We start from the raw sequence: 24,726 nt of genomic DNA on the forward strand, positions 1-24,726 counted from the left end.
TACTTGTAAATACCATTTAACATTACATAAAACTCTCTCATAGTCACAATCAGATTGAAGCCTGGAGCAAAGCCATGCTCTCTCTTTCCCAGTCCATCTTGTTTCCAAGGAGGAAAAACTCTGTAGTACCCCAATGCCCCTTTTGACATCACACAGAGATTGAACTCTTATCTAGTACTAACATCTGACTCTCTAAAAAAAAAGAAAGAAAATGACTAGTGTTGTAAATGAATAAAGTAAAAACGGAACAAGAACATCACCAGGAAGAGGAGACAGTTTTAGTGAAGAGTATCACTTTCTCCAAAGAATGACAAGTGGTCTCATAAAATGATAACTAAGGAAGGGTGGTCCACACTCTGGAAATTATGAAACCATGATCCGTTCCGCCCTCCTCCCTAGTTTAAGTAGTGGAGCCCCTTAGATGGAAAGCAGAATGGTGGCTGACTGCAAGGGCGTGGGAAGCATCTTCTATTGCTTGTCACCCTTTAATTCCATTTGGTGAAACTAGGTGGCATAGGAGATAACTTTGGGACCAAGAGGATGCCAAGAGCTTCCTTGGGGAAAGGCTAAATGGAGGTATCCTGCCTTCCCAGGCAGAATCAAGTGAACGTGGAGCCAACTGACTTAGAAGGGAAGAGAGCGACTTGGCAAGTGTAATTTGCCAGCTGGTTGAGTCAGACGACACATTGAGAAAGATCTTTTTTGGAAGCACGTCCTCCCTTCAACCCTTTTCCTAAAATCGTGCATAGTCTACCTCGTCCTATTTGTCCAGACCCTCTCCTATTGCCACACCTGGGTGAGAATCCAACTTTCTAGGCTGAGCTGCTGCTCCGTCGACAGTATCTACAGTTATAATGTCAGTGACAGAACCATGGAAACAAAAGCCATTAAATAACATGGGCTACTATTTTTAGGAGTCAAAGTAAAGATGCTCTAAGGATCTGGCAAGGGCCTTTGGCCCCCTGAGCCTCCAATTCTCAGAGCCAAGACTTTTCTTTAGTTTTCACTGATGTTAGCCTGAGAGATAAAAGGAGAAGCAATGTGCTGACATTCTAAGCTCACCAATGCTTAGTTTATAAAACACACATATGACACATATCCTAATACAGACCCTGGCTCATTAATTCCCTTAAACAATTTTTTTCCTGACTAAATGTTCCAATTCCATAAAGCATAATATATTCCCTTGAAGTAGATACAGGAAACCTCAGCAATATGCCACCACCCAGTAGGATAAAAATATAAAGTGGCTGTATCAGCAAGGAATGCTCAGGGAATGTGCTTGCAGCCTGTTTCACGGTGCCACTTGGGAGGGGATATTGGAAACGAGGGACTTTCATTTGGCAAGGTTTCCTTATCTTAGCACCTACTCCTTTCGATGGTATGTTTTTGAAGGCTGCACGGTATGACTCTGGGTACCGTGTGTACATACATATGTAGGAATAACGTCTATGTTTCTCAGAATAGGCACTTTTTTGAAGGCAGTAAATCTAAAAGTAAAGTTAATAGAGCCTATATTTAGTGCTCATCTTCTCACTTTGCTGATGTGTATGCTGAACAGAAGATCACAGATTTGAGTCAGTCTCGCAAAGAGGCCGGAGTCGGCAAATGGCTATATTCAGAGCTGGGGAAGTCTTGCCAACTCAACTGTAGCTGTTAAAAGGCAGACTTGGAGAAGGTGCAATCATTTTTCTCAAAGGTGACAGCACAGAAGGAGAAAAGCCTGTGACAAAGCCATGAAATAAAAGCTGGTGTGTACGGCTCAGGGAAAATTACTATCCTCCGGCTCTGCATCTTCATGTCAAGTCTACTTCAAGGCACAGATTTGCAACCTGAAAGTTCTTTCTTTTCCCTTCCTTTTTTGGGGGAGGGGTGCATCTCATAATTGCACATATTCCCAGTAGAGAAAGAGACAGCTCCAAATCTGTTTAACCAATGATAAAGAATGATAAAAGTGAAGTTTAAAAGGCAAAACAAAAAAGTAATTAATTGCATCGATACCAAGGCAAAAGTTCAATACTGCATCCTGCTGTGAAAGTTTTGCCTTTAGTTTAAATTTTCGCTGAAGGTACATTAAATCACATAATTTTATTCATGCTAAATAATCAGACAATCGATGCCATCTTTAATTCTATTTGCTTTTTCATATGTTTCCTGAAAATTAATGAGGACTACTTCAGATTTTGGGGGGGGAGATATTCTGACTTTGTTTAATAAGAAATAATTCTTGGATAATTTGCTCATCAGCTTTCCCAAGAGAAAAAATGGGTACTAAAAGGAAGAAAGTCATTTAAAAATGATTTTGCAACTAGTTAAATAGAAGCTAATGGTGGGTGACAAGATTTAGTCTCCAGGGTCCTAAATCTCTTTCATCAAGGATACACCTCAGTTCAGATATTTCAGTTAAGTAAGCAGCCTGGCACGGTTTATCCCAGTTTCAACTTGCTACCCAGTGAGGAAGGTCCAAGGCACTGTAACACTTTTTGGCAATTTCACCCTGATATGTTAATGTAATGACATTCATCTAAAAACTAAGCAGAAGGCACATAGGGTTAGTAAAATGCAAACACTGCCCAAATATCACCTCACCTTTTACTGTTTGAAAGTTAAAATATGAGGCCATTCCTATTGTTGGCATTTAAATGATAAAATCTCTTTTCCTCTCCAAGTCTGTGTTTGAAGGAATGAAGCATGTTGGCAGATACATCATAACCTGGCTAAGCTATTCGCCTACTTCTGGTTTATAATTACTAAGTGATCATCAACTGTCACCCAAAGAGAAAGAGAGATGAAAAGAAACTGGATTTGTTTCCTTTATATCTGTCTCCCAAGAAAGAAGAAAAATGGAGACATATATCCAGGAAAAGCTAGCTCTCCCCCTTGTGCACTTTCTAAACTAGCTCAGAAATGGAGTGAAATAATTTGGTGAGGAAGACATTCAGGCTTTAATATTTACTCCCTCGTGATGGGGGAGAAGGAGTCAAAAAAACAACTCATTCTTATGCCTCGGTAGGAAGCAAAGCAGGCACCGTACAAGGTGGCAACACAAATGCTTCAAATAATAACCGCGCAAGAATAGTTCTTACCCTTTTCCCAACAGGTAGAAATATAAAGAGAGTCTCAAGCAGCAGAGATAAATACCTTAGTCTCCACCCTCACCGCAAATTGCTTTGGCATATTTTAAGAGATAAATGGATGCGTACAAAATTTAAATAGCTTTCTCTTTTCTTTTTTAGCAGTCACTAAAATGGGTCAGGTCTAGGAATTATTAGTTTCTTGGCCTGAAAAATCCAAGTGTTTTAAAATAAGATTTCCTTTTTGAAGGATCAGCCTTCTTGGAAGATGTCTGCGTGTGAGTGTGTGTGTGTGTGTGCGTGTGCGTGTGAGAGAGAGAGTGTGCACCTGTGTGCAAGCACGTGCATGGATGAGCGTTTTGAGGACAACACAATTGTATTTTCCCTAAGTATGGGGGGTAATACTGTGTACAGTGGAGGAAGAAGAAAATGCATTCATAATTTCCTTTACATTACGTAAAGATAAATCAGAGTTTGTGGCTCCCTTGATTTTTTTAAAGGGCTGCTTTTTCGTATTCACAGCTTCACTGTCCTTTTATTCCCTCTAATAAGACAGCACAGTTTCTACCCAAGTGAGTCTGGGCTCAGGCATACTCACCCAGATAAAGTTCTCAGAATGCTGCTTCTGCTACCCCACTCCTGTAGTGGGGGTTATACCTGTTATTCTACGAGAAATCATTTTCCACTCTATCAGTCATCACATTAATCAGACCTCACAGCAAGATCAGCCACCTTTCCAGTGTCTAAACGTTGCCATTTCAGCCAAAGAGACTCGTCTACTGGCCCCGCTGGCCCCGCCTGTATCTCCCAGGTGTGAAGACTGGAAAGGGGTGAGAGGCCATTTGTTATTTAACTTGGCCCTCATTAATCCCAGGGAATTCAGCAGAGGGATGATGAGGCCAGCCTGATGGATGGAAGCCTCTAGGGAGGGAAAATGCCTAGAAAGCTTATTAGATAAGCTCATTTTAAAGGTTCCCTGCAGTAGATTTAACTCAGATGCAGAAAGATATTTTTCAGTCAGTGAACAGATCTTAACTTAAAGCCAAACAACTATAATGAGAAATGGGAGGAACTAAAAAGCCAAGAGCACACATCAAAAGGCACAGCTTCCTGAGGGATGCAGCTCAAGAGAAGGCACACCCAGTTGTTGAAATGCCACGTAGAGCAGGTTCTAGAATCTACACGCAGGCTTCCAAGTAAGTATGCTGGAAACAACATAGTACCAAACGCCTCATGATAAGCACACACAAATCACAAAACAACCACAGCTGGGTAGGCCCAGGCTATCAAATAGCAAAAGCCAAGTCGCAGGACGGCAGTCAATCCCATAGCATTTGTTCACAGACATTTCAAGGTCAAGGTCGGTTGGCTGGCTCGGAAATGCCTGATGCTGTGACATATACTTGGTGGGCCTCGATAAATGTGAACTGAGAGAAGAATATGCATTGTTTACCTACAGCAGTTCCTGCCTCTGTGGGGTGTAAATCGTAGCCCACAGGAGAATGGTCCTAAGGGTCAAGTCACTTCTGCATGCCACTGGATTCTAAATGACATGGTCTTGGTTGATAATCGGAACCTCACATTTCCAGAGAGTTTTTCAGTTAATGTAAAGTAAACCACGGTCTCTGGGGAAATTTGCTGAAGTGTACTTCAGTGCCACAGTGTTTGTTCTTAGTGGTGGCCCTTCCTCACCGGCTCCATCACACTGCCAATCAGAATACCTAGTTGTTTCCCACAAGATGACACAGAAAATGCATGCAAGCTCTAAATGATCTCAAACACCACAGTACACACATGGCTCTGCCACCTGATAGCTGAGTAACCTGTGTGAATTTCCTTGGATGCCCTCAAACAGGGGGCACGGTGGTCTGTGAGAAGCATACAGTGTGCTCTGAGGTATTTTGTGCCCTGAGAGCGGCCACTGGAGAGAGCACTGGACTTGCAAGACCTGGGTATGTCCCCAAATCTACCACTTACCAGCTCTATCGCTTTTTTTTTTTTTTTTTTTTTGCGGTATGCGGGCCTCTCACCGTTGTGGCCTCTCCCGTTGCGGAGCACAGGCTCCGGACGCGCAGGCTCAGCGGCCATGGCTCACGGGCCCAGCCGCTCCGCGGCATGTGGGATCTTCCCGGACCGGGGCACGAACCCGTGTCCCCTGCATCGGCAGGCGGACTCTCAACCACTGCCCCACCAGGGAAGCCCCAGCTCTATCGCTTTTGGCAAGTCACTTAACAATTCTGAGCCTCAGCTTTCTCTTCTAGGATAGGGCTATTAATAACCTTCCTCCCAGGGCTGTTTTATGTGTGAGAGCAGTTTGTAAGCTCTCTTAGGAATTATTATTTCAGAGCTCAGAAAGCCACCTCCAAGTCCTGCCCAGGAGCCTGATGACAGGTTCTGCCGATAGGACTCTGGAATTTAAGGCTGGGGTGGAAGGGCTGCAAGCCTTGTCCTCCCAAAGACCAAGGAATGGTATTGACACTAAATAGTAACTCGGGACAATATGGAAAGAATGTGTACATTTCTATGTAAAACCATGACATAATGTAACCTCCTTCCTTTCGCAAAGGACAACTGGCCAGAGGTGATGCATTTCAATAGAACCAGTATTTTTTGCTTTTGACGTTTTCCTTGTTAGAAGTGGAGATCACACGCTGACATTTCCCAACATTTTAAGGTCATTATCAGCAGAATGAATAACAGGAGAGGGTTTCATGGGTTAGTTACTGGGGGAAGGCATGAAGCTGTATAACAACGGTCAGAACAGTTTGTCTTTTGAATAAGAAAGTAAAAACAGCAACCCCAAACTCATACTCTAAAACCTAACCCTCAGAAAACCCTTCAGACTATTTTTAAGGATGTTTAAAAGTTTTTATAATCTTCAGCTAAAAAAAAAAAAATCAAAGTTTATTTTTTGTAAAGTAACGTGTCGCCAAAAGCAAAATATATTTGGAAGGAAAACAGAGGGAGGGAGCGACATTTTATTATGTACTAAAGATTAATTTTGTGCGGCACCAAGGAGCACCTAAGCCCGAAAGGCTGGTTCTGGGAGCTTGGAACAAAGCATGATGGAGGAAATGGAAGAGCTTAAGAAGTAATGAGCTCCTTGTTGCAGGTGATGCTTAAGCAGAGTCTGGATTATCACTTAGCAAGAAATCTATAAGGGAATTTTAACACCAAGTGGAATAGATGAATGTGGAGTCCTTTCCAATTGTGGACCTAGAAGTAATAGGAAAATAGAGGTGTCCTGCTCATTGCCTTGTGGGCTCAAAAGATAGGGGTGTTTGGTGCAAGAGTGGAGTACAGAACTATGAACCAATGCAAATGTGCATTTTGTATGTTATCAAAGAAGATTCCTGTTGATACTGTATGGATTGGATTATAATTTGACAATTTATCCCATCTTACATTTACATAGAGATGAAAAAGCAAATTGAATCAATCTTGCTCTATGCTTTTCCCTTCTCACTGACCTTGAATATCTGGAAGCGTTTTCTCCTGTGAAGGACATTCCAGAATCTGTGATACTTAAAGCAGAAGGTCTTCTCTGAACATAACCTATGCTTTCCTTTTGTTTCTGGTGCCGTCAATAGTCTTCTCTAAACTTCTAAATCAAGCCAATGAACCAAGATTCCTTAACAAAGTTCACTCTTCCATGAAGCCTTACTGATACCACTGGGGAGAATTACTTTTCCTGAAGCTATATTCCTTCCTATGGAGTGCAGACTGAACTTATTTGATTTTACTGCAGTTAGCTTCAATCAAAATTACTTAGCGGCTGGTTCTCTTAAAGTGATTACTACATTGAGGAGATGAGTAAGGGGTAAAGATGTTAGAAAGACAGAAGTATAGAGAAAACATGGACTTCTAAGGGTAGTTCTTAACTAATCAAGTAGGGAAGCTGCTCACTTGGTCTAGAGTGCAACATCTATAGGTACTAACATTTGAGCCCAGAAGAATCAAAGCAAATCTCAACACCCAACCAGCCAGAAATATTTATGTGGAACCTATAAAGAGCTCAGGACTCTTTTTGTGTATTCAGTATGGGAACATGGACAAGAAATGTCTTATTCTTGAGAAGACAAGAACAAAGGGAAAGGGTTGAAGAGAATTTATGAACATTGACCAAGAAGTGGGAGTCTTATGGATGACATATATACAAACTAGCTCACTTCCTCTTTTGACTTTTTGGTAACAACAAAAACAGTAAAGGACACAGTGTAAGAGGACTGTTTTGCACACATGGGAGATCTAGCCTCATCAAGCTTTCACTCTCCTGGGTCTGAGTCCTTGGGGGAAGTTTCCACATCGAATATCAGTTTCCTTTGGATGATTCCAATTCCACTTACTTTCAACCCTGAAGAAAGTGTTTTTACCTAGCCTGACCCAAAGTGCTGGCCACATTTCACCAAGTAGATTGAAACAAAATTAGAAAATATTGTTGGGTCCAACTGTTCAAAGGAGAAGCAAGAGGGTGATTGGACTTGATACCATGTCAATCAATGAGGAAAAGCTGAAAGAGTTAGTGATATCTGACCGAGAGGCAACGATTTAGACATTAGACATTAGACTTCTTGTGCATAGCTCCAGAGCCAGAGTTTTGTTTAACACCGAAGAACTTTTGTAGAAAAAAGTTGCCCCAATGGAAGAAGGGACTGCCATGAATACTACTACATACTAGCCAGCTCTAAGAAGATGTGAAATGGAGACTTTTCAGGAAAATAACGGGAGATTCAGATCCTTAAAGGACGCACGATTTGTCTAGGAACAGCACTGGGGCTTGGGGTCAGCTATAGCCCTCTACACTGGTGTAGAACACAAGATGACATAATGAAACCTGTCTCAGTCTTGGTAGATCATTCTATTCCTGGGGTTGAACACTGAATTTAGAAGCTATGTTCAGTACCAAGTTGATTGCATTTGTGGGTCATTTAATAAGACTTCTATTTGGGACTATTAGGTAAATATCTAACAGAGTTAGATGAATGATGTTTTCTCTTGCCCATAAGTGAATAAGTATCCTGGAAAAAGTATCAAGCACACAGTAGGGAAAGATTAATGTAACCATCTTAAGGTATTACAAAGAATTAGCTATCGGTTTCCCTCATCTTTCTGGTATACATAACATTTTGCTTGTAGAATCCTACAAAATCTGTGCTTATAACAAGGGCTAGGATAAGAGATATTTATTAGTGTGGTTAGAAACTGCCATAAATTAAGTAACAATCAGGAATAAAGAGCGAAGATTTTAGTAATTTTTTTTTGGTAACTTCACGGGAGAAAAGTCAATGAGTTTAATAAAATGCATCTTCCACACAACTTCCCACAAAATAAGCCACACCCATGTTGGATAACAAAATTACAGAGTCTACAACTTTTTGCACAGGGTCCAGGAAAATAAAAGAGGTAAAGGAGTAAGTGTCTTTCCTTTCTATATTGAAGGAAAAATATGCCATTTTCTATTTCTTCTTTGAACTTAGTAAGCTAAAGTTAGTTTTCTGTGCTTGTAAGTAAAAAGGAAAAAAGCAGTACAAATCAATTCTAGTACGGCTGTTTCGGCAGCGCGTGACAGAAAATGGATGACTGGGTTTGAACAAGAGGCCCGCAGACCGAAACAACTCCTGCTTACTGTGCGCACCAAGTAGGTACATCAGAAGGGATGAAATATTGAATGTGTGAAAGCAGAAACCTCTAACCTTCAGAGATGCTCAGGGTGTAGTACAGCTTAACTAAGACTACGTAAGAATATGCATTGCCATCTGTCACAAAGAGAACGAGCTATGGCCCTCTCACAGAGGGATGAAATGACATGTATTATAAAAGTCTTGTGTAGTTATGGCCATGCCATGAGGCTGAGAAGCAGCTCCCATTTTAATTCTCTTCTGACAAGGGAAAAATACATTGTTAGCCATAGTGATTTTTAAACACCTCATAAACTTGGAAATATAAATATTTTACTTGTTTAAAAAACTACAATTGCCCATCCTTAAAACTCCTATGAAAATTCTGAGATACACTGTACAAGAATCTTATGGTTTAAATTGTGACCTGCTCCTTCTCTCAAATTCCTCCTTCCCGCCAAATCCCTCTCTTCCTGGAGACAGGTAAAAAAAACAACAACCCCAAAACAAACAAAACCCCCCCCCCAAACCTCTGCCTGTTTATCAAAACAACACATTCACTGAGACTATCATTAATTCTGGGCAAATTCATTTGTGTATTGAATTATGTATGTATTAATTATGCTTTTACTTTCCTCATATGTGATCCTCGTAAAAAGGAAAATCGAGATCAACTTGTAGAAAACAGAAGGGCAGAAACCTAAAATAGAAATACAGTCCTAGAATTATAAGCTTTTTCTAAACAAATTTATAAAAAATCGACACAGAAGGCCTGTTTTGATCAGTCTTAGCCAGAGTTCAAAAGAATCTCAGACTCATTTTAAGACAATGTTTTACTGAAAGACCCAGATTGTTCTTCTCAGGTTGCTTTTTATAAACAGACTACAGGTCTGTAATCTGTGCTTCAGGAAAAACTCTGTTGCTGACCTACTCCCTGCAAAATACTGTGATTCAAGTATTAGGGTTTAATATTATTGTCATGGGAAAAATGCTGATATGTGCAAAAATTCCAGAAGGATAATAGCTTTCCCCTGCCATAAGGAAAACTCTCAAGTTTCACTGATCTAAAATAACATGCCACCACTTAAAAATATGATTGTTTTGTTAGTCAAAATGCTTTGGATTAAAAAATAAATCTCAACCTAGTCTTAGAAAGATCACTTTGCCTATAGCTGAGAAAAGTAGGCCAGTCATAAAGGAATCTGCCAAGAACTCTGTGATCTGAGTCCCTGATGAAATCTCATTAAAATAAAACTGAAAGACTCTATTATCTCACCTCACTTTATGAATAAACACAATCTGGAAAAATAGGCACTTTTAAAGAAAGAATTGATGGATGACACATATTTTGCGGTACAATTCTTCCTTTAATATGATCATAATTCCATAAGGATTGTAATGCATTGATTTAACTTATTTATGAAAAGTCCAATCACGATAACATTAATGAGTAGGAATGGGAAGGAATAAGAAGGGAGACAAGGGGTGGGGGGAGAGAGAGAGAGAGAGGGGAAGAACTCTCACCACGCCACACAGCTTTAATCAGATCACTTTTTAAAGGTTGAAATAATAAGTGAACTAAACAACAGCTTCATGAGAAAAGTTATCTGTCAAGGAAATAACCTGACCTGAAATGTTCATGATTGCACCATAATAATGACTCAGAACCAAGATCCTCAACGTGTTCTGTACACTATTAAATTTAAAAAAACAACAACAAACAAAAAAATTGTGGCAATTAAAAAAAAAGTGGACATGCTGAATAGGTGTTAAAGGCTCAAGTGGAAGTCTGTCTTCATTATCTAACTAAAATGAGAGTAAGACCACTAAGTCACTAACAACACCCAAGACATCACCTTGTGGCATAAGAATGTTTACCTAATTTAGGAATCCGTAAGGTACTTCTAAGAGATGGCGAGGACAGAAATACTGTTAGAATACATTAAGATGAAGAGTTCAGATTTCTCTGGATTTTGACTTTTTGATGAGTATATCTTAGAGATTTGGGGATGGTTATTTAAGTGACAGACTCTTCAGTGGAGCATTCATAGTAGTGTAAAGATTCTTTAAAAATTAGGCACACATACATGTTGCTCTCTGATTGTCTCCCATGAAAGTGCACCAAAAGAACGATCTCAGGAAATGAACTTGAGGCACATTTTGCAGAGGTATATCTTTTCCAGCCTCCTGGTTTCCTACAGATGGCTAAAGCATGGTATGGAACATGCTGTCATATTTCATTCATAACACACATGTACTGTAGCTCTAGGCAACAGATGGACAATCGCTTGTTTAAACTACAAATGTGAAATACTAAGGTAGAATAGCAATATTTCTAGAAATGTATATGGAAAAAAAGCCTTTCCAAGCCAAGAGGAATGGTAAGAGGCTGTGAGGTTACATCAGTGTTTCCCTGATCTCCCTGGAAGCTGCCATAACTTCCCCAACACCCTGCAAAACTTGATAATGGAGGGATCAAGGGGCAGCCGACACAGATTTGACAAGAGAAGCCCAAACCATATCAAATAGAAATAACACTGTTACTCCTGGCTGGTTCACATTAATAGGATTTTTACTAACTAGGAAAACTGTTGGAAGTTGTGTTTTCAGAGTCCTGTCTATATTCCATAAACCCTCTACTATAGCCCCATGGTAAAATGCTTTTTTTCCCCCCTGGGACCCAAATATAAAACACTTGAGAGTTTTATATGCTTGAAACGTCATCACAAACATCTCTGCAGAATATTTCATAGTGAGAAAACAATTATACTGTTGATATCTCCACTGTATTAATCAGCATACACTCAATGAGTAATTTTGATCAGAGAAGTTGCTCTTACAGAAACAATTTGTTAATGAAAGAAAAAAGAACCCACATCTTTGAGCTGCAGAGATGTTCAGGATCTCAAAGTCTTGATGCACTTTGCTGGGACACGTGACTTATTTTTGAGTTTTAAAGGCCGATTTGTTTGCAGATGAGACTCCACACTGAGTCGCCATGAGCTGGAGATCCAGGCAATGGAGAAATCTAACTGTGAAACGGTCTGCAGAGCCCAAGACACAGTGGGTTTCTTCTTCCTTTTGCATGTCTCTCATGTTACATAAAATTACCAAATATTTGTGTTCTTGACAATTTTTTTAAGCCAGTATATTTTTACAAACTTTCTCTTATAGACTCTATGATTCTTTTCTATTATTTATGTATTTAAATGATTAACAATCAAGGCAATATATCAAAAGACAGTAGAATTATAATCCTTAAGGTACTAGAGCTTTATATCTCTGTTATAGGCAAAATTTCATGTAGCTAAAACAGTAAAAAATGATTTGGCATTGCTGACACCAAATGATTAACAGAAGATAAGAAAGCAATATAAATCATATATTTAAGAAATCCTGAAATAAAATATTTTAGGATCCTTTCCTTATTATACCTTGTGAAAGAAAAAAAAAATCTAAATCTAAATAGTCTATATATGTAGGTGAGCACATTCATTATTATAAAAGTATGGTAAGTCTATATTAAAAAGAGATTTACTTTAAAAATCTTTGGTAAAGATACTCTGAGGTTATGTGATAAAAATGCACTATAAAGATTGTAAGCAAGCAGTATTCTGGCAATGCCACAGTGAGGGGCCTGTGAAAGCACTTTTTTATAACTCTTTTTTTTTTTTGGCATGTAAACATTCAGTTACATAAGGACTTAAATGTAACAAACAAGTAGAATGTTATTGCATTTTTATAGTATAAATATTTCATAAATTCTCCCTCCTTTGGCAAAATTCATACTAATAGGACTGCACGTCAAGAGATAAAATCTATCTCTCAACAAACTGGGCTCTTTGCTTTTGACCAAAAGACAATTTCCCCCCAAGTATTTCATAGAAAACAAGTTACTGAAACAATTCAAGCAGATTATATTATCATGATCACCTCAATTGTCTAATAGTCAGTATTCTTTGAGCTCATCCGCATGGTCTGGCCTTTCATTTGGAAGACAGAAATTCAGAGATACGGTTGCCATTGTATCCTAAAATTCACATGCTGCCCGAAGTGGACCCCTTGTATTTCACATTATGAGAAATGTGAGACCAAGGATAAGGGCAGCAAGGTAAGGAAAGGACAGTGGTCAAACGACCCTTTGAAAAGCTGTAACTGTGGTGGTTCTAAAACAAAACCGTTTGGTGACCAAAGCAAATGAGCCACAGATTAACTCAGAAGACCTATAAGCTTAAGAATTTCTTACAGAAAAAAAAAAAAAAAAATCAACCACCTTTATGATTATTCCTACTAAAGTAAAATAAATTTAATTGGGACTCTTGAGGCCTGGGTTGCAATTCAAAACACACACAATTTTTCATTTCTGAGTGTTAAAATGAAAAATTAGAAACAAAAGTCAGACTAGAAAACTTTATCACTTTCTAATCATGAAAAAAATATCTGTGGAATCAGGGAAGGGTATACAGGGGAATGTAGCTATATTTGTTATATTTGATTTCTTAAACTGGGTGGCACAGAGATTCATTATATTATTATTTATACTTTTGTGTATATTTAAAATACTTCATAATTTAAAAGTATATACTTGTGAAAAACTTGAAGAAAGTTTTAACTAATCTTAATCCAAGATACTTAATTAGTTTACAAAACGGTAACCTGCTACTAAGAGAAGTGTCCTTCCTTAAAAGAAACATGTTAAAACCTAATAAAGTATATGCGGTCCTAGAGCTGGCAAGCAAGCATTTCACTGCCCAATAAGAGTTTGAATAAAGATTCTAGGCAGAGACTCTGCATATTTTTAGCTCAACAAGGCGATGTTTTTTCAGTGATTGTCTTTGAAAGTGTGGTGTAAATGTCACATCGATGATATGAAAATGTCTTCTGCAGTGTATGTAATTTGAGTTGTAGAATGATTATAAGAATAATGAAACTGTGGTTTCACAAGCTTTTCAAGCTTTCCTGTCTTTTTAAAGTAAACTACACAAAACTAACACAATTTTATGTGCCCTGATTTGCAACTGTCAGGCAAAAAGGACCTGGGCCTGGAAAAAAAAATTTAAACTGCTCTTTATAGCTATTTTCCTCTAGAGAAAAAGTCAATTTTGGTACTTGTGTTTGGATATTAAAAAAAAAAATGGCAATATTTCTGACATGAAAAGCGGAACAGTATTGGAAATGTTATATTCTAGAGAAAACCAACTCTGCCCATATTATTATGTCCAGGTAGCATGGAAAAGGAAAATCTTAAGATAATATTTTGGGGTAATAATGAGTTTTTCAAATATAACCCCCAAATGCTTTATCCAGCATACCCCATCTGTAATTTCTTTAGAAAAATATTGAAGTTTGGTTCTCTCTCACCAGTATCTGTTTTCAAATGAGCCCCAAACACTGGTCATTATAGATTTTGAATTAGGGTGGCTGCAAATTCAATGTGGGCTTCTTTTAACCTAGGTAATTTACAGCTTAAATTCTTTATAGCCTGACATATAATTGTGCATTTTTTTCCCCAAGGAACATGACTAGTTTAGAGCAACAGAAACATCTATTTTTCAAAACACAGAAAACGAATGGCTATCTTTTATGCTCACTGGCAGTGTGGAAGTGATAGGATGGAGCCTTCAAGCCTAAAAGCACCTGTGAGTTTGCAGACTCACCCAGGAAAAACTGTGTGACAGCAAATACCACACTAAAAAAAGCCATTCAACCAGATGAAAAGTGAGACAAACATAGGGATTAAAAGTTAAAGGAATGCAGAAGTGAATGGGATGGAGCATAATCCGTGCAAAAATGTGCAAGTCCTTGGGAACAAAGGCCCATCAAGGTCCTACATGATTAAATGTGAAATGTGTATTTGGTAAGAACTTTAAAAAATCTCATACTCTATGTGTTTCTAAAGAAAGGTTAATAGTGGATGAAATAGAGACCATCCCATAGCTTGACTGCCTTTCCTCTCTTTTCCTATTTCTCTTCTTATATTTTTCTTGTGTTTCATCCTTCTCAGAGCCACCAACTAACCGCTAAATAGGTGACTGGATTTAAAGGTCAGTGCTAGCCTTGGCGGTCAACACCCTGATGCGGGCAGAGTTGCAGGTCTTGCAGAGGATGTGTCCATCCAAAGGGTAGCAGCCTTGGTTATCTCCTTCAGACAGGAGACCACCACAATCCTGGAAGAAGGAAGACAGATGGAAAGGATATCAGTGAAAATGGAAACAAATTCCTTTGCTTTCCATTCAAGGCTTCCATAGTGAGGCCAACTACTACCTTTCCTCTTCATAGACCACCAACCCCTTCAAATCCTTCTGCAGGATTTAACATGGTGTGTCTTGCATTAAGCTTAAGCAGAGACTGGGGACATCAATATGAACAGGGTGAAATGACCCTCCTGAGATACAGGTACAGGAAAAGAAGAACCTGAGGGTCTAAGCTCCCAACTAGTAGTTTTACTCCTCTCACCCAAACAACAAGAACAAGCACAAGAGAAAAGAAAACAAGAATAGATCCCGAATCATTAATTCATCTTTGCCATTTATCATTAATTTAAGGATCTCTCAAAAGTAATAAACAGGTGCAGGGACAGAATCTCCTGGTAATTCCAGGGCAGAAGCTAAGTTGTAGAGTGACTCCTGCTAAGCAGAAGGGCCACCAACGGGCTCTACTTACTTATTCCAACTTCAGAAAGAAAATAAAATCTTAAGGTTTGGGGGCGGGGGGTGGAGGGAAATGACCAGCTGTACTTTCTAAAGGATACAGCACGGAGGACAGGACACTGCTGTTTCTCTTTAGTCATAAAACCTAGTGTAAAAGCTGGAAGTCTTTTATTCTCTTTGCTCATGTGAAGGCCAGAGAGAGGCATGTAGGGCCAAACAAAGCACACTGCGTGAAACAGGTGGTCGTTACAGCTCAGGCGGTGAATGGAATGACTGCAGTCCTGGAGAGCAGGGGCCACCCTGCCAGCCCCGCCAGCCTGTGTCCTGGGAAAATCTCCTCGTGGGACTAGAAGAGCCAATCTCATGAGGATGTGGTAATAAAGAAGTTCATACTATCTCTCGCAGACAGCTAATGCTAACTGCTGCACTCAGAAGAGCTGGTAGAAAACAAGAAAAGTGCTTTCAAAGAGGGGCTCTGGGTAAGTCATAGGACGAGGATAAGAAAATGTTTTAAAATCATTCTCTGAATGTTTTTATACCTTTTCATACCCAGATTATAGGCGAAAGACTTGCTGCCCTTTGCTGTATAAATGAAGACATGGCCCTTGGGCAAGAGGCTTCCCTTGTCACTTCCAGCCTGGATTACAGGCCTCTTGTAAAACACAAGTCCCATGAACACAGGCACTAGGGGCTCCCCCAGATTTAATAATTGCTATATTTATGAAAATCCGGCTCTAGTGGGCCTGGCAGGGGGAGGGGGCGCTGACCACAGACCTCACACCGGTAGCAGTGAACATGGAAATCGCGATCCAGAGCCACAATCCGGACAGTCTCTTCCTGGCCGGGGGCTGGCATGATAGGCTCCTTGCACACAGAACAGCGGGGGGCAAACTTCCTGAAAACAGAGAGATAGTTCTGGTTAGATACTGAGCATAGACACTGGCAAAAAGGTGAGACTTGGAGGTGAAAAGAAAAGGTGTAAACCAAGAGCCAGGACACCTGGTCTGCTGTCTTGTGTGACCTTGAGCAAGTCACTTTCCTTGAGTCTGCTTCCTCAGCTTAAAATAAGGGACTTACACTTGGTGACTGTTGAGGTCCTTCTAGATGATAAGTATCATGATATTTGGTGAGGTAGGGGAGTGAGTGTGTGAACTGCTTCTGCATGAAGAGCTACCGTGGCGTGGGATTCACCTGTGGATAGACCGCAAACACAAACCCTGGGCTTGGGCAGGTCAGCCAGAGAGGCAAGGAGGCCCCTACTTGTTTCTGACTTCTGCTTCTAGACTTTTGTATGTGCTCCCCCGGCCCTACCCAAGTATCCTGAGGTTGGTAACTTTGCTTCATTCCCAATTATTAAGCCTCTTCTTTGAAATGTGTCTTGAATTCTAGGAATGAACACAAGAAACCTCAAATACGTATCTTTTCAAAGCAGCAGATGTTAGCGAGTTTAAATACTCTTTATACCAAACTTCCTATGGCCGAATCTGCACTTCTTATATTGTGGTTGTGTTAAACTTTTGTTTAAAAAGAAAAAATTATAAAGCTGTCCAGTTCTCTATTCTTCAAAGGATTTTAGAACTTCCAAAGGGTATGTGTATATGAATACACCACCCAACACACACACACACACATACATCCACACATATACATATGTTTTTGAGGTTAACTCTTGGTGAGGAATTTTAATATTTCCTAATCTCTTAATATTCCTTAATATGACCAATGGCCATAACATTTTTTTTTTCTCATAACAGATTAATAGGCTGCAAATATAGGCCGTGCACCCATCTGTATCTTCTGGAAATTAGGTGTGGTATTTATGAAGGTGTGAAATGAGACGTGATCTGAAACGGACATGGATAAGAACTGAAAAGATTAAAAAAGAAAGACTGAGCAGCTCAGTTTTTTCATCATAACGGTTTTAAGATTAATGATGTTAAAATTTATCTATTTGTAGAGAGACTTAAAAAGAAATAATGATAGTAATCTAACTCTTTGCAGAGTACTTTATGGTTGTCAAAGCATCTTTACATACATTATACTCTATATGTACATATTAATTTTCCTGGCAGCACCCAAAAGGCATCTGTATGGCTGCAATCAAAATAAATATGAATTAAGCAGCAGATCAATTGATTGCTATGAAAGAAAAATTTAAAGGATCATGGTACAATTGCAGCAGTAATCAGAGTTGTTATAATTGGTATTTTATGCAAGAAGTTCATACTCAGTGGCAAAAAAATTGCTTTGGACTACTTGATTATTTTTGAATCTGGGTCATCAGTAGTGAAATAAGCAGCCTTCTGGAATCAGCTGCAAAATTTCCTTCCCCAAACCCACTGGGACTGTAAACTCTGTGAGGTCAGAAGTGTGTCTTGCCTATCACTTTATCTGTGAGTCTTCCCCAATGTCCCCAAGTAGGATTACTAACTCCTTGAGGATAAAATATCTTTCACTGAAATTGCCTATTTTAGCAGTAATTATCTGCATATCTTTGGAGACCTCAAAACTGTGAGCTTCCAAAGGACAGGATTTGCTCTATTTCTGAGTTTCTAGAAATAACTAGTGTGACTGGTGCAGAAGGTAGAAAGTCAGGCAATATCTAATGGAATGAAGTATTTGCCACATTTCGCATAAAAAGATGTTGCTTAGGCCTTTATGTTCAATCTCAAGGTTCCTCTTTGGAAAGGCACAGACTGTATTCTTGCAGAGTAGTGATTTCTTCTTACCACTTGGCCTCATTTCTATGATGGGAAAAGGCAAAGTGAAGAGACAGGAAGTGGTTTCCATCGTCCCCACTGTGTTCCTTGGCCGGCATTTTGAGGATTGTTAAAAATCCCAGGTGGTCTATTTCAAGGCTCAGCTCACTAAGCAGACAATAATAATAAAATTAATTTGATAAAAACACTTCTGATGGTTAAAACTGTGTGCTTATTATTGTGCCAAGCCTTGTTAAGCACCCTATACACTTGGCCTTATTTTTTTACTGATAGCAAACATTATTAAGCAATACTTTTATCATTTCTGCTTTACAGCCATGGGAGCCAAAGCTCAGAGAGGGATGATCTTAATCATTGGGTCCTGGCACATTTCTGGCAATCCACAAATGGATGCTGATTAAACAAATAAATGGATGCATGTAACATCCCTGATAAGAAAGCACAGATAGTGGAATAAAGACTCAACACAGTGAAAGGGTCAGTTAAATAAATCTGCTTTTCCGAGCTCACTGTCCTGGCACTGGGAATATAGAAATAAACTCGAACTCCAGCAATCACACTGGTGAGGGAGTTCTATATATTTCTGCATTTGTTCTATTAACATATATACATATCCTACCATATTGCAAAAATGATTTAAGGGGGTTACTGTAAAATAGCGTGTGTGCATGTGCGTGTGTGTGTGTGTGTGTGTGTGTGTATTCTTTATTACTAATCAGGCTATGTAAAGTGCTATCTATAGTGAATTTACAAAACTATAAAACATAGAGAAGGAGACATAAATTCAAACATGGGTTTAGGGAGCATTTGAGATCAGAGGAGGATTATTAGAGTAGATGATAATTGAGTTGGGCCTTGAAAGATGGCCATTTAGGTGAAATGGGAAAGTCAGTGTGTGTGTGTGTGTGTGTGTGTGTGTGTGTGTGTGTGTGTGTGTGTTTTGGGGGTGAGGGTGCGATACAGGCAGTCTGCCAGGGAACTAGTTTGAGCAGTCATCTGAAATGACATATGGGAATGAGCTTCTGGCTAATAGGATGGAGGATTTGGGCCAACCCTGACTGATGGAAGTTATGGAGGGGATGGCCCATAAGCAAGGCTTTAAAAATAGCATTTCAGAAGCTTGTTACTCAAGAGTGCAGTCCAAGACCACCTGGGACCTTGTCAGAAAGGCAGAATCTTAGGCACTCCCACCCCAGACCTCCTGAACTAAAATCTGCAGTTTAACAAGATCGCTAGGTGACTTGTAAGCCCACTGAAGTTTGGGAAGCACCAGTTTAAAGGACGGGTTTCTAAGCAGGAGAGGTAAATCCCTTCTCCTGGGCCTCCTGCATCTCACCATAGCTTCTATTCGCAGGCTGTTCTAGTTTCAGCCAAGCGGATCTTTCTTGAAAGCAGAGAGCCTTTCTTCACTCTGGGCCCTTTGTTATTGCCTGAGTTGTTCCTTATGCCAAGAATCTCCATTTCCCATTTAAAACACTCTGCTTCCAGAAGCCTACTCAGATCCCAGGGCCGAGTAGTATCTTCTGGCTCTGACAGCTCAAGCCCTTGCCTGTGCCTCACGTTGTCACCTTTACGTCTTTTCTGCCTGGTATCACACAGAATCTGCACTTATTCTCTCCCCTCCTCCTAGCAAGCTCCTTGCAGACAGGGGCTTCTCTCTACGTATTTCTACCTATGCAATTTCTCTCCTTTAGCACTAAGCACAGTAATTGGCACATAGAGGGCTCTTCATAGATGTGGTTGAACAGAATTGAAATACATCTCCCAAAAGCTCACAAATGGGAGACCTGTTCAGAATGACAAAGAATCTGCAGAAGGCGGCTATGTTCCCCTCTCTGCAGTCCACTCTTCTTAGCCATGCAATGTCCATGGCTAAGACATGGCTAATGGGTTGGACTTGTAGCTGCTTTTTATTCCAGTCCTTTCAAGACTCAGAAATGGAGTTCTGTAAAATGTATCTTTTATTCTTCTTTGGGAAATGGGGAAAAGATCAAAAAGCTATTCCCCCTGCATACCTGCCAATCATGCAGACAACATTATTTTTAATAATTTGTATTTTAACTGGCCACTGAATTAGCGGTGATGGGGAGCATTGGGGGTTTCAGATTCTTTTTCCCTTTCAGTTGCTCAAGTCTGCCTTCCTGGAGTGTTCAGACCCACACACATGTCACCAGTCACAAGTCTCTAATTATGCTCCCCACTCCTAGAAATGAAAGATAAATGGCATAGATATAAACTTACATTTGTCAGAATTGATTTCCTGTTTTAATTGAGGGGTGTAACATATCAGTCTTTTTCAGCAACAGAAACATGTGTGCTCTGATTATATCTATCAGTCTTTCTTGGATTAGGGTAAGTCTAAAGGAGAGAAACAGTGACAGAAATACCCTCCCCAATGGTATCTTTTCACTTCCCTTAAATAGATGCAGGTTTTTTTTTTCATGTGTAATTAGAAGCTAAAAATATCAATAACGTGAAGTACAATTTATGCTGTGACTGCCCTTTCAAAGTGAGCCCTTTCTTGTCTAATTCAGGTCGAGAATTCCTGCCTTTGGGGTTTTTTTGGTTTTTGTTTTTGTTTTTTTAATTTATTCAGCCTCACATCTTTTGGTGAGGTTTTCACTTTCCCTGCTACTTGAAAAGTGGTCAGGAAATTCTTTTTTTAAAATATGAGTCTCAGGTCCCCAAACTGTTTGTGGCAAGTACGTCCCAGTTGTTGACAATCAACAGAGCGGTGAAAATTAACCCACAAGACTGCATATCTGGAGGCCATAGAACAGATACCCAAACTGCTGAGCCATATGAGCTTCATCTCTCTGAGAGCCTCAGACTGTTCTTAAAGCCACTGCGAAGCAAACACGAGCCAGAAACCTCCGTGTCTGCCACTTACAAACCACATCTATAGCTGTCATATGGTTCCTAGAAAAATGCAACAAATGTGATCAACCAATTAACCAACCAACAAACTGGCCAAATAAGAATAAGCAAAATGCAAAGCTATACAATTTTCATGAAAACTCCAGCTATAATAAAGAGGGATCTACAAATTAGAGAAGTGAGGAAGTGGTGACATAATTTTCTAGGCCCATCAGTTAAGTGGTCTTGACCTTAAGATTCTACTTTTTAATCATCATCAAAATATTAGAAAATATCCTGAGGAAGAGAAGACCTGGGTGGGGGTAGAGCTTAGCGGAGGGTGTGAATATGCTGATAATGGCATAAAATAGCCTCCAAATATGTGAGAGGCTGCATTAGCAAGAGGGGTTGAACTGTTCTCTGTGCCAGTCCCTCCCATAACCTCCTATATGCAGAGTGGCCAAGACGTAGAGGTCAGCTCTAGAGAGAACCCTAGGCTGTCTCAGATGGGAAGCTTTAAGACAGGGTCTGGTCTAATGACCAAACTGAAGAGCTCAGAGAAATTGGGCAATTTGTCCACTGTCACATATCTTGTTCCTTTTTAGGCCAGGGAGAGCTACCCCAGGATCCTGCCTCTTGCCAGTACACATGTTCTGCGGCAAAGTCAACTTCCTCATAATTAGAGCTACACAAAGATGTGATGGATAAGCCCCAGGGAAGTCTTGAAGCAGAGGCCAGGCTGGAGGACGACATGGAGTACCTAATATCAATTCCTGCATTGGAGGAGGGGATAAATAACCTCTTTTTAACGTCCCACCAAATCCGGAGATCCTATAGCTCGGAGAAAGAAGAGTGTGAAGCCCAGATACAGGCAGTAAGAATAGACCCCAAGAGGACAATTAGGCTGCAGGAGGGGGAGTAGGTTGCCTACTTGTGGAAGTCTTCGATGCAGTGGATGAGGCCGCCAGCGTCCACGGTGAACGGGATCCCATCCAGGCTGCGGTGGCACATCACGCAGGTAAAGCAGTGAGGATGATAGGCCTTCCCAGTGGCTCGGAGAATCCGCTCCATGATGGGCTTGGAGCACACGCTGCACTGCTCCAGGGTATTCTGAGGAGGAAAAGAAAAATGCCAACGTTAGGCTAAGACGTGAAGAGCTCCATTTATGTAGTAACATCTTACAGCATGACAAGCACTGTTACAGAACACATGGGCTCATGTGCTTATCACAGTATTTGGAGGAAGGCAGAGTGTATATCTTTATTACAGAGAGAATGAAACACAGATGGATCAAGTGGCTTTTCTAAGGTCATGCAGGTTCTGGGTGGCAAATCTAGGATTTAAAACTCATGTTGTCTGACTTCTACTCGTGTTCCTTTCCCAATGCAGCAGGGGTAAGAGCAAACTTTTCTGTAAAGGCCCATGTAGTAAATACTTCTAGCTTTGTTAGAGCAACTCAATTTTGCTGTAGTGGCAGGAAGGCAGCCATAGACAGTGTGTAAGTAAATGGGCATGACTGTGTTTCAATAAAACTTTATTTACAAAAGCAGGCTGGATTTGGACATGGCGATAGTTTCTTGACCCCTGAACTACACAATCCGGGTTCTCCACTGGAAGAATACTTCTCTATTACTTCTAAAACTTGATTAGTCATCAAAATCCTAGTGGGGTCACCAAGGATTTTAACATTTTAGAGTGGTCTTTCTGACGACCCAGACTCACAGAGATCATGCTGGTTGCAGAACCCAATCAGAGCTCAGCATAATCAATGAGGCTTTTGATCATTTAAAGCCTTGATTCAAACACCATCTCCACGCTTAGTGTTGTGAACTCTTGATGGAAATGTTGAAGCTAGAGGGGTTCCAGTTTTGAGAAATGAATTAAGAAAGTCAATTTATTTGGCTTTAAAAATATGCTCAGGGCTTCCCTGGTGGCGCAGTGGTTGCGCGTCCGCCTGCCGATGCAGGGGAGCCGGGTTCGCGCCCCGGTCTGGGAGGATCCCACATGCCGCGGAGCGGCTGGGCCCGTGGGCCATGGCCGCTGGGCCTGCGCGTCCGGAGCCTGTGCTCCGCAACGGGAGAGGCCGCAGCGGAGGGAGGCCCGCATACCACAAAAAAAAAAAAAAAAAATATGCTCAGCTTTAAAAATCAATCCCTCCCCCCCTTTAAAAGGGATACGATTTATTGAGTCAGGACTCAGAAAGACTGATACAATTAGCTGTTAACTTTCCATCCTTGCCTAGGATACCATGCTCTCTTACCAACAGCCATGTTTCACATGTAATATGCTATATTCCAACTGAGAAGTCTGGACTGACTCAATGAGTTTACGATTTAGAATAAACCTGGGATGGGGATCTGATTAGAAACATGCAGAACTCGAAGGGATGTGGCAATCAAGGAGTAATTTCCCTCTTACCATTAGAACCTTTAAATGGACATGAGGCAAGGCGTGCCTATAGGTAGATAACTAGTGTGCCGATGACAACTACAGCAACAGTTCCTGACTGATTTCTTGGTTCCATCTCTCTTCCTGTAACACTTGCCCATCCTCACAGTGACTTCCAGTTTCCTTTCTAAAACACAGATGTGACCAAGCAGCTTTCTTGCTAGAAAAACTTACATGGCTCCACAATGTGAAAACAGCTCGTTCCTTACCTGACACGCAAACTCCCTTTTTAGGCTCAGATTCCCCTGATGTCTCAGACTGCTCACTTTTGTTCAAACCTATGAGAAATTTCCATATTTCTGTGCATTGGCTAATGCCTAGAAGGAATCACAATTTGCTATTTTGACCTTTCAAGGTACGGGTCAGAAGGCATCTCCCCGGTAAAGCCTTCCTCAATGCCTTCAGCTGGAATAAACTGCTTCTTTCTCTCCCCTTCCTGAGCACTTAATTCATGTTGCTTAAAGCACTTACAGTGTTCACTGTATTGAAATTATTTGCACATATGTCTATTTCCTCTACTATACTGCAATTCTTTAAGGGCAGGGACTATGTCTTAAGAATGTATTTCTCTGTTCCATGCTTCACCCACTATACTACCTGTAATAAAAAGAAACTCAGGATGAATATATGCAGAAAGAATGAAGGAAGGAATATTGTTTACATCCCACTTTGGCATCACAGTGCTGGCCCGATTCCCCTAACTCTGGAATCCAGAGGACAGTAAATCCATCACCGTCCTCTCCTCCAAGTTGTGGTTGCTGGAGGTTCTGAAATTGCTTAGTATGCCTCTGGTCACAGTCTAAACTCATGGAAACTATTAACCTATTTTCCCCCTATTTTGAAGTGGTGAAATTAAAATAGCAGAAGGACATAAGATGAGAGTCTGGAGATGATGATGGTCTCGACAATGAAGGCCCTGGTTCTTTTCTACCCTGGTGATCTGAGCTAATGTGGCTGGAAACTGTCTTCCCAGGGTTTGTGTTTTGCTCTTCTGTGGGTTTTAACTTTTTTTTTTTTTTAAGCCAACCCTGTAATGGAGTTGAACAAACGAGAAAATGCTTGACCAGAAAATATTTTTGTTTGCATTGAGGCTTGGCTGCAAGATTCAAGCCCATTTACTCAAAACCAGCAGCAGCATATAAGGTAGAGTCAGTTTCTAAGGAAAGACTTTATGGTCCATGTTTAAAGAACAGGTAATCTGAACATTTCTGCTACAAAGGAAGAACAGTGTAAAATATACCTAAAGTGAGACTATTGTAAAATGCCCCTAAATCAGAAAATAAAGGCTCCAAGAATGCATCTGACTAGAAGCTTGGACTAGCAAATGGTTGAGGAGGACATGTGAATCTTCTTGAGCCAG

At 40.4% G+C, this 24,726-nt stretch overlaps 1 protein-coding gene across 12 annotated transcripts in view; it reads right to left on the reverse strand.

Annotated features, from left to right (window-relative positions):
* Positions 1 to 286: 286 nt before the first annotated feature.
* LPP (LIM domain containing preferred translocation partner in lipoma) overlaps positions 287 to 24,726 on the reverse strand; it is a 745,137-nt gene continuing 720,697 nt past the window's right edge. For all 12 annotated transcript variants that reach the window (XM_024124352.3, XM_024124347.3, XM_024124350.3 and 9 more), the window contains 3 exons: positions 21,850 to 22,028; positions 16,117 to 16,237; positions 287 to 14,859 (listed from right to left, as the gene is read on the reverse strand). In XM_024124352.3, coding sequence (XP_023980120.1) covers positions 14,731 to 14,859; positions 16,117 to 16,237; positions 21,850 to 22,028 — 429 coding nt within the window. In that variant the 3' untranslated portion in view covers positions 287 to 14,730. The remainder of the gene's footprint in view (positions 14,860 to 16,116; positions 16,238 to 21,849; positions 22,029 to 24,726) is intronic.

The sequence above is a fragment of the Physeter macrocephalus genome, chromosome 1, assembly GCF_002837175.3.
Source record: "Physeter macrocephalus isolate SW-GA chromosome 1, ASM283717v5, whole genome shotgun sequence".
Classification (NCBI taxonomy): Eukaryota; Metazoa; Chordata; class Mammalia; order Artiodactyla; family Physeteridae; genus Physeter; species Physeter macrocephalus.